This window comes from Bombus terrestris, chromosome 3 (genome assembly GCF_910591885.1).
Source record: "Bombus terrestris chromosome 3, iyBomTerr1.2, whole genome shotgun sequence".
NCBI lineage: Eukaryota > Metazoa > Arthropoda > Insecta > Hymenoptera > Apidae > Bombus > Bombus terrestris.
The window spans coordinates 7,346,827-7,362,569 of record NC_063271.1 but is presented as its reverse complement, the minus strand read 5'-3'; the positions used below and the strand labels follow the sequence as shown (position 1 = coordinate 7,362,569).

The 15,743-nt window shown below is 41.1% G+C and overlaps 1 protein-coding gene across 1 annotated transcript; it reads left to right on the top strand.

Annotated features, from left to right (window-relative positions):
* Nucleotides 1-4,151: 4,151 nt before the first annotated feature.
* On the top strand, nt 4,152-9,034 carry LOC125384803. The gene is made up of 2 exons (XM_048404745.1): nt 4,152-5,367; nt 8,894-9,034. The coding sequence occupies exon 1, from the start codon at nt 4,463-4,465 to the stop codon at nt 5,351-5,353; it is 891 nt and encodes a 296-aa protein (XP_048260702.1). The 5' UTR covers nt 4,152-4,462; the 3' UTR covers nt 5,354-5,367; nt 8,894-9,034.
* The last annotated feature ends 6,709 nt before the right edge of the window (nt 9,035-15,743 follow it).

The window sequence follows — 15,743 nt, the reverse complement described above, 5'->3', positions numbered from 1 at the left end:
TCCTGCATACGTACTACGAAGTATAGAGTAATTTGCCCATGCAAACCAACAACCAATCAATTAACAACCAATCTCGTTCTTTCTGCTCGAGTAAAAAGTCTCGTTAAAAATACCAGTTTTCATTTTAAATAAAAAGGAAACAAATTCCGACCGTACGATATTAATTCTATGCTAATTGAACGTAGTTATCTTCGAAGAAATTATCTTGCGCGCTTCTTATGCAAAAATGCAGCATTTCCGCGTAAGCTGATTCGTTGTTTGCTAGGTCGCGATTTAGCGAGCCATCGAGAGTTAAAAAGCAATTTCGCTTCCTTTCTTCGACCCTTGTTCCAATTGTACCGAAACTACGCTCATTACATCGACGGAAAAAGTACGAAAGATTTCGCAAATCGGAGGAGACGAATCTGGGAACAACGGAAAAGTTCCTCGAAACGTTTATCCGTGGTCGTATCTCGTGCGAGTAATTCCAATCGATGCCCGGGGTAAGCGTGACCCGTATTCCATACCGCCGGGTGTTCATCGATGTCACTGAAATTTTCTCTCGCTTTCAACTTCTCTACGCTAGTTAATAAAGCGCGGCAATCATTGCAGCTATACGTTGCAGGGTATCTCTCCCACGCGTTTACGCCGAATTGCCTACAATATGAACCGATATCGCGCTTTTTTTTCGTTTACTATTGCGCAGCTTCAACTACGACCTTTCCGCGACACGTATTTCAATGCTAGCGGCTGCGACAAAAGCCGCATGAAGCACGGCGAATTAAAAGCGTGTCAGAGTAACGCGGAAAACATTGTTCGTAGTTTTCGTTAAAAAATGATTTGGAAAGGAATTTTACCGTTGCAAAAACGGTGTATGTAAATGGTGGAGATAGGAACAAATGGATAATAGATTTTTTCTTTTGTAACGCGGGCGATAATATTTAACTTTATCAGGTAAATAGAATACCCGCTCGTTCGACGAATTTTGTTTTACGATCGAGCCCCTATGACTTCAAAAACCTGCACGAGGCTGCAACAATTTTCTTTGATTCCTTTCGTTTCGCTGCCTCCTATAAGTGAAAATAAAGCTTGCTTTAACTCGAATCATCTACACGTCCGGATACGTTATTTTACCTCCGTAACTCGAGTTTAGAACACGATCTAACCCAGCCCAGACTTCTACATGGCCAAGTTTACCTGTGCGAGTACAACTTCCATATTGCCGCTACTCTAACAACTTGCTCTCTGCAACTCTAACTTTTCCAGCTATACGTTACGAACCGTCAGCAACTAATCTTTCTTTCTATTGGTGACATTGTCTGGAATAACCATAAAGATATAGAGATACAGAGTACGAGAGTCGTACGTTACCGTGTAAATGGATGCGATATGAGAATGGGAAGAGAATGCCGTGTTAGACGGATAAATGTCCTTTTGTCCTTGTTCAACGCTAATCTTACCAAGCCCAGTGAAACGACATAGAAAATTTTATTTAAAATTGTGCATTTGCCCTTATTCATTTCGTTCGTCTAACTTTATGCACATTCTTATATTTTTCGATTTCTCAATTTTTGTCAATACGAGAAATTCTATAAATTTGAATGAACAAAACAAGAAGAAGAAAAAATAACGACTAATGTACAATTTTAAATGAAACTTAAACGAAACCTTCAAACTCGTCATTTGACTTTGTCAGATTTGGTAAGAGTTAGTGTTAATCAGGTACGATCGTTAATCTGTGTTACACACTTACGTATGTAGCTGCGATAACAAAACTTTCCAACGGTTTCGTCGATACAAGTATAACATCGAAGCGTAAGTGCCAATAGGCCTAACCAGTCATCGATATCCCTACAATTCCTCCACCGAATATTTGGAAAAGGGCGTGACGAAAATGACGTTCGAAAACGAAAATACGTTTCCTTTTGTCGTCTCTCAGTATCCCCACTGCGCACGCGGTTGGTAGGCGTCCGCTACCGTTGCCACGTGTAAACGGTCAAGGACGAAAGGACGTTGGAAAAATAAAATTCGTTTCTTTTCGTCGTCTCTCAATATCCCCACTGCGCACGCGGTTGTTAGGCGTCGGTTACCGTTGCCACGTGTAAACGGTCAAGGACGAAAGGACGTTGGAAAAATAAAATTCGTTTCTTTTCGTCGTCTCTCAATATCCCCACTGCGCACGCGGTTGTTAGGCGTCGGTTACCGTTGCCACGTGTAAACGGTCAAGGACGAAAGGACGTTGGAAAAATAAAATTCGTTTCTTTTCGTCGTCTCTCAATATCCCCACTGCGCACGCGGTTGTTAGGCGTCGGTTACCGTTGCCACGTGTAAACGGTCAAGGACGAAAGGACGTTGGAAAAATAAAATTCGTTTCTTTTCGTCGTCTCTCAATATCCCCACTGCGCACACGGTTGGTGGGCGTCAGCTAACATTGCCACGTGTCAACGGTCACGGACGAAAATGACGTTGGAAAAATTAAATTCATTTCTTTTTGACGTCTTTCAATATCTCCACTGCGCACACGGTTGGCAGGCGTCCGCTACCGTTGCCACGTGTCAACGGTCACGGACGAAAATGACGTTGGAAATATTAAATTCCTTTCTTTTTGACGTCTCTCAATATCTCCACTGCGCACACGGTTGGTAGACGTCCGCTACCGTTGCAACGTGTAAACGGTCAAGGACGAAAGGACGTTGGAAAAATAAAATTCCTTTCTTTTTGTCGCCTCTCAATATCTCCACTGCGTACACGGTTGGTGGGCGTCCGCTAACATTGCCACGTGTCAACGGTCACGGACGAAAATGACGTTTGAAATATTAAATTCCTTTCTTTTTGACGTCTCTCAATATCTCCACTGCGCACACGGTTGGTAGGCGTCCGCTAACATTGCCATGTGTAAACGGTCACGGACGAAAGGACATTGGAAAAATAAAATTCCTTTCTTTTTGTCGACTCTCAATATCTCCACTGCGCACACGGTTGGTGGGCGTCCGCTAACATTGCCACGTGTAAACGGTCACGGACGAAAATGACGTTGGAAAAATTAAATTCCTTTCTTTTTGTCGTCTCTCAATATCCCTACTGCGCACGCAGTTGGTAGGTGTCCGCTACCATTGCCACGTGTAAACGGTCACGGACGAAAATGACGTTGGAAAAATTAAATTCCTTTCTTTTTGTCGTCTCTCAATATCCCCACTACGCACGCGGTTGGTGGGCGTCCGTGACTGTTGTCGTGTAACAATGGTCGTGGACGAAAATGAAGTTTGAAAACTAAAATTCCTTTCTTTTTGTCGCCTCTCACTATCCCCACTACGCACACGGTTGGTAGGCGTCCGCGACCGTTGTTACGTGACAACGCCTACCAACCGTATGCGTAGTGGGGATATTAAAGGGCGACAAAAAGAAACGAATCGGATAAAGAAAATATTTGTTGAATCAAGAGTTGTATGTAAAGAGTCGAAAACGAGAATTGTTAATAAATATACTATTAAACATCTACACATCCTGCACCAAATAACCTCACGTATTTACCGTACGAATGTGCGTGCGTTATTAGACGAACGCATTATATATATGTCGGAGATGAAAGAGCACCGGAGCCTTCCCCTCGGAACTTTGGGAAGACACCTAGTACCGTAATTTAGATTTCACCATAGCCGTATTAAGAAAGCCGTTGTCATTCGATCCGACTGTACTTATTCGAGATTTATGATAATGAGCTCGGGCTCGAGGCGATAACCAATCGCCGAACGTATCGCGGTCGAGGGATGAACGTTTTGTTTAACAAAGGCATGAAGTAACTCTATACGATGGTAAACGATGGTAACGATGGTAAACGTTTCAATGGTTTCTGTCCCGTGGCTCGCCACACGCAGACTATGCTTCGAGTAAGACGATTACCAGATGTTGATGCATCTCCACAGTACATGTTCGGCTAGCCCGAGGACCCGCTATAAATCTTAAGATCTATTTAACGAAAGTCCTTCAAACCGACAAACAACCTTTGTTCCAACTACGGGAAAATTGGAGAAGTCTATTTTTCTCACGAACGACGCGGCCCGATGACGACTTTCTTTTAAGGGCGGCTAGCACCCTTCCCCTATTTCCTCCAACTAAGTAACTCCAATTTCCCTCACTTTCCGAATGAAGACTTTTCTCCGCGAATCCGATGATCTCGTGCCCTTAGACACACCCATCGTAGTTTTCCTCGACAGCGTCACCGTGATGGAGAGACATTCTATCGTACGATTTTAACGACGATACAAGTAATTCTCCAGTACGTAGTGCTTGTTCTGTGGCGACCTGAATATAACTTAGATTTCCACGAAGTATACACGTTCGACATCCCGTTGACCGCGGATTCGTTACCGGATTACCGAGGCCATTGTCATAGCGTCGCGAGTATCTAACATTGTGATTAATTACCAACGCTGTAATACCACTCACTTGTGCCAATAAACTCTACCATTGTTACACCGCATCCATGGGCAATATCAACCAAGATTTATTCAACATCTCCACCCCCAATCCTATCGTCCAGCCGACATCAGCAGTGGGATTCGGGCCTACGTTAACCATGCAAGAGCAGGTGGCCTTCATGCGTGAGCTGTTTCTGATGCCGGCGCCAAATCCCAGGCCGGTACTCGAATTATGGCTGCCGCGTTTCAACCCCGGAATAGCGGGTACCGACGCAGCTACGTGGTACGCGACCGCCAGTGTGATTATGCGGGGGAGGTCTATACGCGATGATGACTTATATCTCCTTTTAAATAGTGCTCTGGAAGGTGTTGCAGCACCGTGGTTTTGGCAAATTCCGGTCAATGATCATACTTGGACGCAATTTACCGAATATTTTCCCTCGTATTTTGGCACAACGGGGACAATAATTCACTCCCACCTATGGTCGAGGTGGGATAGTCTACCTATGATCGAAGCAGTTAACATTTTCGTCCCGTATCCTTTATCGGACAGGGAGGCCGAGAGGGTGGCATTCTCGCGTAACATCCGGACGCGAGAGCAATTTTATGAAGAGATGCAGGATTTCTCTTACGCGAGGAATGGGCTGACTTCGTCAAGCGATCCACCAAGGGAACCTGGATTAAAACGAAGGAGGACATCGAACCGAGTCAGGTGCTACCATTGTGGTACTCCCGGACATAAAATAAACGAGTGCCGCAAGAGGATGCGGACCGGAGAAACGAGGATACGACACCCAGGAGAAGGTCGACCAGGTACATCGTCCGGGGCGGTTTGCTACAAGTGCCGAGCGGAAGGTCATATCGCACCTGATTGTCCGCTATGGGAGGAGAGGAGGAGGCGGCTACGACGAAGAACGTCGAGTCCATTCCAGCGTGGTGGAGACTTCAACTGGTAAACTGGGTCACCAGGGTGAGTCGTTCTCATTTTGCTTCGATTCGGGAGCCGAATGCTCGTTAATTAAAGAATCCGTAGCCCCGAAATTTTCCGGCAGGGGAACGACCGAAATAGTAGTGATGCGAGGGATAGGGAATACATGCGTTAAGAGTACGACACAGATTTTGTTCACCGTATGTATCAACGGTTTTACACTGGAGATAACTTTTCACGTCCTCCCTGATAGTCCTCCCTAAAATATGATATGATTTCACGAAATTCTAAGTCAAGGCTTCGACGTACATATTACGCCCGACAGCCTCGAGATTTGCAAAACGAAGACAGTTAACGCCTGTAATGAGACTCTCGAAAACGAGATCGATCTTAGCGAAGTGGACACCGAGGTACTTGGTAACGATAAAGGCCAATTGATTTCTATTCTCGAAAAGTTCAAAAATTCGTTCATTACGGGTTTCCCACGTACTCGCGTAAGTACGGGCCAGCTAGAAATACGATTAATCGACCCTAACGTCACCGTCCAAAGAAGTCCTTACAGACTTAGCGAGGAAGAGCGGAGAACCGTGCGGGAAAGAATCAGCGAACTAATTAAAGCAAACATTATAAAACCCAGTAAGTCACCATTCGCGAGCCCCGTGTTGCTCGTGAAGAAGAAGGACGGCTCAGATAGATTGTGCGTAGACTTCCGAGCGCTAAATAAAAATACGGTCGCGGATCGGTATCCCCTACCCCTTATCTCAGATCAAATTGCGAGATTACAGAAGGCAAAGTATTTTATTAGCCTGGACATGGCCAGTGGGTTCCATCAAATCCCCATACATCCCAACTCGACAGAGTACACAGCGTTCGTGACACCCGACGGACAATATGAGTACGTAACGATGCCGTTCGGATTGAAAAATGCACCGTCCGTTTTTCAGAGGGCCATTTTCAACGCCTTAGGCGACCTCGCGTATTCATACGTCGTTGTTTACTTAGACGATGTCCTAATTATTGCCGACTCGATAGATCAAGCCCTAGAAAGATTGAACACCGTATTAGATACTCTTGCGAAAGCCGGATTCTCGTTCAATTTCGCGAAATGTTCTTTTTTGAAGACATCGGTACTTTACTTGGGGTATGTGATCCACAACGGAGAAGTCCGCCCGAACCCGGGTAAAATACACGCCCTAAGTTCCTTACCTGCGCCAACGACCGTCACCCAGCTCAGGCAATTCATCGGATTAGCTTCGTATTTCCGCAGGTTCGTCCCTAAATTCTCACAGATGATGAAACCCCTGTATGCGCTCACCTCACCTAACAAAAATATAACATGGACCGATAGACACGACAAAATAAGACAACAGGTAGTTTCCATCCTGACGGACGCGCCGGTGCTAATGATATTTGACCCCAACTACCCGATAGAACTACACACTGACGCTAGCTCGGAGGGTTATGGGGCGATTTTGATGCATAAGGTCGACGGCAAAAATAGAGTAATCGAGTACTACAGTAAAAGAACTACCCCCGCGGAATCTAGATACCATTCCTACGAACTAGAGACGTTGGCAGTCGTAAACGCCATCAAGCATTTCCGGCACTACCTACATGGACGGGAATTTCTTGTCGTTACGGATTGCAACTCGCTGAAAGCGTCGAGTAATAAAGTGCGTTTAAGCGACAGGGTCCACAGGTGGTGGGCTTACTTGCAGACTTTTACCTTCGACATCATGTATCGAGAGGGTAAAAAGATGGCCCACGTAGATTTCTTCTCGCGAAACCCCGTAGACTTAGACCACCGTAAGGTTGATAAAATCGCGGAAAAGAAAATCAATCTGGCCGAAATACCGGAAGACTGGCTGTTAGCCGAACAGCGTCGCGACCCACAAATTATAGAAATCACCCGCAAACTACGAAACGACGAGCTCGCGGAAGATGTCGCGAATACTTACGAGTTGCGTTCCGGTACCCTTTACCGCAAAGTGCAGCGGGGGGGGGGGGGGCAAAACCCTCTGCCTGCCCATTGTCCCGAGAGGTTTTAGATGGTCCGTTATTAACCATGTGCATCAGTCAATTATGCACTTGGGTTGGGATAAGACGCTCGAGAAACTGTACGAGTATTACTGGTTCGAAGGAATGGCAAAGTACGTTCGCAAATTCGTAGAGAACTGTCATGCTTCTAGAGTTTCGAAGGCAAGCTCGGGTAAGATACAAGCCGAACTACATCCGATACCCAAGACCAGCATACCGTGGCATACAGTGCACATGGACATAACGGGCAAGCTAAGTGGCAAAAATGACTCCAAGGAATATGTCATCGTTTTAGTAGATGCTTTCACGAAGTTTGTATATCTGCATCATACCCGTAAGATAGACTCCCTTAATATCATCAAAGCACTCAAGTCCGCTATATTTCTATTCGGTAGTCCCTGCCGGATAATAGCAGATCAGGGAAGATGTTTCACGGGTAAAGAATTCCAAGAGTTCTGCAAAAGCAAGCAAATTAAAGTTCACTTGATAGCGACCGGTGCTAGTAGAGCCAACGGACAGGTAGAGCGTGTTATGGGTACATTGAAAAATATGTTCACGGTAGTAGAGACGACCGGGCGGCCGTGGCAAGACGCGATTGGGGAAATACAGTTGGCTTTGTACTACTGTACCACCAATCGCGTGACCAACTCGAGCCCATTAGAACTACTAATAGGTAGAACGGCAAGACCTTACGATCTGTTGTTACCCGGTAACATCGAGGAAAAGGAAATCGATATCTCCAATGTAAGACGACAGGCAATAAGAGGGATAGAAACGAGTGCTAAATACGAGAAAGACAGGTTCGACAAAGCTAAAGCTAGGGTGGTTAGGTTTAACCTCGGTGATTTCGTATTACGCAAGAATGAGGAAAGGAATCAAACCAAATTAGATCCAAAATTTAGAGGTCCACTTGTAATAGTAGAAGTCTTGGAAGGGGACAGGTATATCTTAAAGACATTAGACGGTAAGCGATCGTACAAATACAGTCACGATAGGTTGAGGAAAATGCCAGATGGTCGCATCCCTGCTGAGTTGGATGTCTGTAGTGAAGGCAATAACAGTGACCATGACGATATGAGCACTTTGATCTCCGAAGATCAGTAGCACTATGCCATTAACACCCGGCAGAGCAAGTTCGCACGTGTTTCGGGGCGACAGTATGATGAGGCTCAGTGAGGACATGCGATGTGACTCGCACGCTTCTCGGGGCGACAGTATGGTAAAGCTCGGTGAAACCGTGGAACGAAGCTCTATCTGCTCATACGATCTAGAAGACCGAGATCCTTTGGAGTGCGAAATTGAAAATGGTCCATCATGCCGTTACGATCCGACTAATAACCTGCAGGATGCAACTATCACCTTGAATACTAACTATAACGCTACTAATTTTCATTATCTTTTATTTCTTTGCTGCCAAACCCCCGTATAGGATTTGTTGCTACACTGGATCCTTACCTCATTCCAGCACTTAGTTAAATTGTAAATGATGTTAATCGTATCGAGTCTAATGTTGGAAAACTCAATATTTTAGTTACACCCGAGGACGTGTGATAGTCAAAATGGCCGCGTCGGAGATGAAACAGCACCGGAGCCTTCGCCTCGGAACTATGGGAAGACACCTAGTACCGTAATTTAGATTTCACCATAGCCGTATTAAGAAAGCCGTTGTCATTCGATCCGACTGTACTTATTCGAAATTTATGATAGTGAGCTCGGGCTCGAGGCGACAACCAGTCGCCGAACGTAGTCGCGGTCAAGGGGATGAACGTTTTGTTTAACCAAGGCAGATTTTACCAGATGTTGATGCGTCTCCACAGTACATGTTCGGCTAGCCCGAGGACCCGCTATAAATTTTAAGATCTATTTAACGAAAGTCCTTCAAACCGACAAACGGCTAGCACCCTTCCCCAATTTCCTCCAACTAAGTAACTCCAATTTCCCTCACTTTCCGAATGAAGACTTTTCTCCGCGAATCCGATGATTTCGTGCCCTTAGACGCACCCATCGTAGTTTTCCTCGACAGCGTCACCGTAATGGAGAGACACTCTATCGTACGATTTTAACGACGATACAAGTAATTCTCCGGTACGCAGTGCTTGTTCTGTGGCGACCTGAATATAACTTAGACTTCCAGGAAGTATACACGACATCCCGTTGACCGCGGATTCGTTACCGGACCCGAGGCCATTGTTATAGCGCCGCGAGTATCTAACATTGTGATTAATTACCAACGCTGTAATACCACTCACTTGTGCCAATAAACTCTACCATTGTTACACCGCATCCATAGCCAATATCAACCAAGATTCATCCAACACCTCCACCCCCAATCCTATCGTCCAGCCGACATATATATTTCGCATTTTCATGGCGAAGAATGAACCTACAGTTTTAGGTCTGAATTTAGATCCCGAACGATCGGAACCACACTGAGACAGACGTCTGTCTTTCTTTGTATATTTACGCAAATAAGATCATCAAGTAGTCAAACAATTTGATGCTCGGATCTCGATAATTACGAACAACTACATTTCTGTTCTGTTAATCGATGTGAGTGTTCCATATTTTACCTTTTCTGCGATGTCGATTCGATATTAAGAATTTATTTATAACGTTAGAGGTATAAAGCTAACACTTAGATGGAGCGTAATTACAAGAATCTTTTGCGTATCGCAACTGAGGGTAAAATAACAAAAAAAGAATAAAATAAAAGAATAATAAAAATAAGGTTTTGCGTGTGTGTGTATGATTAAGCGAGAATACAAGGCAAGAGGGAGGATAATTATTGTAAATCGAGTTTATGGCCAGCACTCTGAACATAAAGTATACTACGTTGCAAGCTACGTATGCGAGTGAACGTAAAAACTGTATTACTACCGTTACGTTACAAAGCACACGCACGAGCTTGTTAGTTAGGATAAGTTAGGATAAAAAGATTAGAAAATAAAACCAAGCACGCTGTAATGGTATTTCGCGACGTATTTTATTCTGTAACGTTATATCTGGTATGATAAAAATTTCGATAAAAATCACAGATAATAAACCGAGTCTCCGTTTCAGTTGTAAGAAAATAAATTTCATTTTGTATTATGTGACGTTGCACTTTGTACAGCAAATCAACCGTTTCTCATATTTCGAAATATACACATAGCGTTTTATGCGTAAGGAGAGATAAGAAGCACACGGGACAATTGTGTACGTACGTTGTAAAGGACTTTCAATTTTGCATATGTGTCATCACGCATGAAACAACCGGATCAAAACAGTGGATACGGCGATATGTGTTTGATACGGCCAACCAGCGTTTAATTTGCGTTGAAATCAAATTTTTCGGTTCAACTTCACCGAAACTTGGCGCTGAAATAACGCGTGATACACATGGCTTGCATTTCACTCTCAATATTATTTTGATCGATATCCGAGCCGAAAGTACTTGCCATTTCGATTTAATAACGCACTTACGTATTTATATCTCATTTATATGTGTCCTATGGTTTTAAAAATATTACGAGGCTGTGCATGACAATAACAAGCGAAACGAGAAAGTAGAATATTGCTTGATTTTCGATGTTACATCTGTTTTAGCTGTATATTCTACGATCGATGGAAATTCGTCAAGCATAATGAAATTTGAATTTTAATCAAACCTTCGAACTAAAAGTATTTTCCATTTCGCTCTCATAATACAAATTTTATGCCATATATTCGTCATGTCTTTTGAAATATTATTCTCCGATCACGATAACAATAATGATAATGATAATGATAATGACGTAGAATACATTTAACTTTGCATATTATATCCGTTATTATATATTATATATTATATATTATATATTATATCTATATTATATATTATATATTATATCTATATTATATATTATATATTATATCTATATTATATATTATATATTATATCCGTTATTATATTATATATTCTAATATTATATATTCTGCAACCGATTAAAATTTCCAAAGTACTGTAGCGGCACTGGACAGCAAACTTCCCAACGGTTTCTGTCTCGTACCTCGCTACACAAAGACTCTACCCTTCGAACGAGATGATTGCCAGATGTCGATACATTCTCATCGAATATTTACAGCGAGCCTAAGGACCCGCTATAAATCTTAGGATTCGCGCAGCTAAGATTCTCTAAAGGGACAAATAGTCTTTGTCTCAATAGTCCCTACACATACCACCCACTACGGGAAATCTGCTTTTTCTCGCGTACGACGCTCCTCGCTAGCAACTTTCTCTCAAGGGCAGTTACCATCTCTTTCCAACCACCAACTCACGATTTAGCCAATTAACAGCGACTTCCATTTCCCTCACTCTCTGAACTAACGCTTTTCTTAACGAATCCGATGATTCCGTACCCTTAGACACACCCAAACACAGTTTTCCTAAGGAGCATCCTCGCGATACAAATTCATTCTGATCTATCGCGATCCGCCAGGCAAGTTGGAAGACGCCTATCTGAATTGTTCGTCCGCGGTCGTGCATAATAACGAATCTGAATCTCTGAACATCTGTGCAATCGTCTCGACTCGAACCACCGTGTAAATTACCGCGCCGAGTTTGAACTTGTAATCTCGAATCAATAATTGTACCGTGCTTTCACCGCGCTAGTGTATACCACGGACACAAGTAAATAAATAGATATTGTTAAACAATACCGAGTGATTCTTCTATACCTATCACGCCCATCACCTCGGTACAAATCGAATTTCAACTAAAGTTGATTAAAATCAACTGTTCGAACCGAAGGTATTTTCCATTTTGACTTAATAACGCAAATAATAACAAGAATACTTATTCATATTTTTTCTTCTGTCTAAATATTATTACAATCATGCAAGGTGGTGTGCAACGATAATAAAAAAATCGAGATGACAGAAATGGCCCTTAAACGCATAACTGCGCAACTATACGTGCAATTCCAAGCATTTCAATAATAGTCCCCGTAGTAGGAAACACTTCGAGTATGCGCTATCCTTGAATGAAGGAATTAGACAAACTGACCGTCTACTCATTGTGGAAGCGCTCGATAATTACCAGTTCCTGGGGATTTTCTTCCTTACCGGTGTCTTCAATGAAAAGTTAGTCCATGTGTATTACTTTAAAGATTCAACCGGGATAATTAAGTTTCGAAAGTCCTTTAGACGCAGTCGTTTTACGGAAGCCGGAAAAAGAAGAGAAATTAAATTTCGTGCTACAACGTTCGTATAAATATCAGATTTTAAATGCAAAGTTTCCAATATATTTTTCTATTTTTTTTTTCTCCATTCGATATGATGATTACGGTGACTCGAAGTTGTTCCCATTCGTTAGAAGATGCGTATGTACTAACAATTAAATAATTTCCTTATAAAAGGAAAGAAACTTTTGGGACAAAGTAATATGTTCCTTCTTACGATAAAATACCCACTGTACGTAATATTTGCGCGCAACGATGGTAACAATAATATTAATTTCTTGATCCTTTTTCGTTTTTATTTGTACAAGGTTTACGATAGTTTCATTAATATAATTGCGCGTAATTAACGACATTAAAATGCGATCGATCGATACTCATTGAAGACTGGGTTGTTTAGATTGGAAATTTCCATAACATTCATCCCTAATCATCTATGCAGATTCGAGATATGTACCGTTATACCGTGTTGCGTGAACAACGAAATAAGCGTAACCCATATCATCGGTTGACACAGCCAACATAGTTAAGGTAAACCAATTAAGGCAACGAGTTAGTAAAACGATTACCCTTCACGTTTTCTTCACGTTATAATCGTGTACGATCCGCCTTCCATGAGAAAGGTTATTTGGCAATAGACAAAAAATAGTAAAAAGTTATGTAACAACAATAGCAAGAATCCGATATTAACCGGTTAACCGAGTCATTTTTTAAACTAGTTTTTTAAACGTAATTTATTTTTAACGGAAATTAAACGTCGCGTAGATAAAAGAACAGCAATTGGTAATTTGTATACTGTTCGTGGATTTCTAGCCATGGAACGTTAAAAACATAGACAGTTAAAATACTATAATAATACGAATCCGACAGACAAGCAACGATAATTTATTGAAAATTGGTAATGAAAAACGAACGGAATTTTCAAGAGAACAACGTTATAAGTTGTTATTTTTAATATTAGACGCTTGCCTATTATTGGGTTGGCAACTTAGCGATTGTGGATTTTGTCATTAGGTGGTATTGACAAAATTCGCAATCACATAGATGCCAACCTAATATTTATCGTATGCAAGAAGAACCTTACGATATCTCGATCGATTTTAATCGAGGTATAGTTGCAAACAACTTTTTTCATTAACTGCTGCAACTGCTATCTTAAAGTATATAAGCACGAGCGGAATATTTGGAAAAGAAGCGAAGAAAGAAACGTTTTGCGTTTGTAACAAAATTGAACATCTTTTAGACAAACTGTCAAGGCGGATATTCATAAATAAAATTGTTCGTTGTACGACTACGGATACGGTGAAGAAAGCTTTCTTTAGTTAGGATTTAGACATTCCCACGTCGGATAAATAAATTCGCAAAGCGGAAACAATAGTCTTGCGAGTTCTTCTCGCGAAAAGTACGACGTTGGCTGATAACGAATTAATGAAACTTTACGAGATCTTGTACGTCGTGTAATTGGGAACTTCGTTCGGGTACGAATGAAACTTGTACAGGAGCGACGGGAAGCATAATATCGCCGACAGCCTCAAAATATTTATAACAGCCACAATGTGATCAAATCGCGAGTTTAAACGAATGATCCGTTAATAAATATCAGACGAAGCAGAGAATTGTTTTGACGGAAAAGTAATAAAAATTGGTTCAAGTTCGTGGAATTTTCCTTCCGATGCCAAAATACCTGATGGAAATATCTACGTTAAATTTTTGAGATTCGAAGCTTAGCGAAAGAAATAATTTGATTCTAACGACAAGTTCTTCGTGTATCATAATCTTTCATAAGCAGATTAAAACGAGTATTATTTAACAAATTGTATATTCGATGATATACATTTGATTTGTATAATTCGGTTTCGTTCGACAACTTAAATTCGAATATACAGGATTCTTTATTTTCGAGAAGATCGCGTTTGAAAATTTACCAAGCGTACTAGAACATGGCTAATTCTGTACCGAAGAGGAGTAAACAATCGACAGGACGCTATTCTACGTGTGAAAATAAACTGAGAATGTGGAACAAAATTTATTCGCAAGACGCTTTGTTTTCAAGAAAAATACATTTTTTTAATTTATCACGTAATGAGCCAAGTTCAAGTATACTTGGTAGGCAAATTTTCAATCTTGGAATCTCTTGAATACGAAGCGTCCTACGAACAAATTTTCCTCTATATTTCCCTGCCATTTTCTCTTTTCTCTTTATAATAAATATATTTCGATAAATTTATAATTATCGTTTCTTACTTTTACAGCGTGTCATACGAACGATACATAAACATAACAATCTATAATTTTGTGACCATCTAACAAGTCCACCTGCTATTTGTTTCTATTAAATTTCTATATATACATATTATTTTAAATTTTCAAATTATTTAATTATGCAAGAGCAAGGTAAAGGATGATCTTGAAAAAAATTAATCGAAAACGTAAGACGGAGCATCCGCGTGCCAATGCTCATTCTTGAGAAAATCGATTTCGAAGATATATTGGCTATGCGAAGATTTCCCAAGGGTTTGAGCCGTAATATTTTCGACATTATTCATTATATCGAAAAATGCTTCGGATAAAAGTTTGATGGTTGTAAGGAGGACATATTTAGACGTTGCTAGCTTTTCTATAGGTCGTGGCGCAACCATCGTACTAAGGTCGACTTTGTTTCTTCAAATGGAATCACACAGTTCTTAATACATTAATCGATGCAGCTCAAAATTCTCTATAAAATGTCATTTATTAACCTACTTGCGTCGAAAAACCATTAGTTTAGTAAATATCTTAGATATAAGAGACAAGGAAAGACACAAGACGCTACTTTCGTATTTGTCTTCGTGCTTGTCTTTCGTACGATAAATTTCACTAAATAAAAATTAAAATATCTGTTAAACTAATATTTCTTCGACGTAAGTGAATTAATAATTTTTGCACGCAGAATTTCAGTTCAGCTTTTATCCGAAACGTTTTTCGATATATTTAAAAATATAAAAAATATTTCGTTTCAAACTCTCAAGTAATTCGCCTTGTATATATCGTATTAGTATATATATGTTAATATTGCTTTAATTTTTATGCAAGGGAAACTAAGAAAGATAAGTTTGAAATAAAAAAGAAGAAATTTGTAATGTATATGTAATTTGTAACGAAATATGTAACGATTCGATATTATTTGGAGAACTCGTAAAACATAAT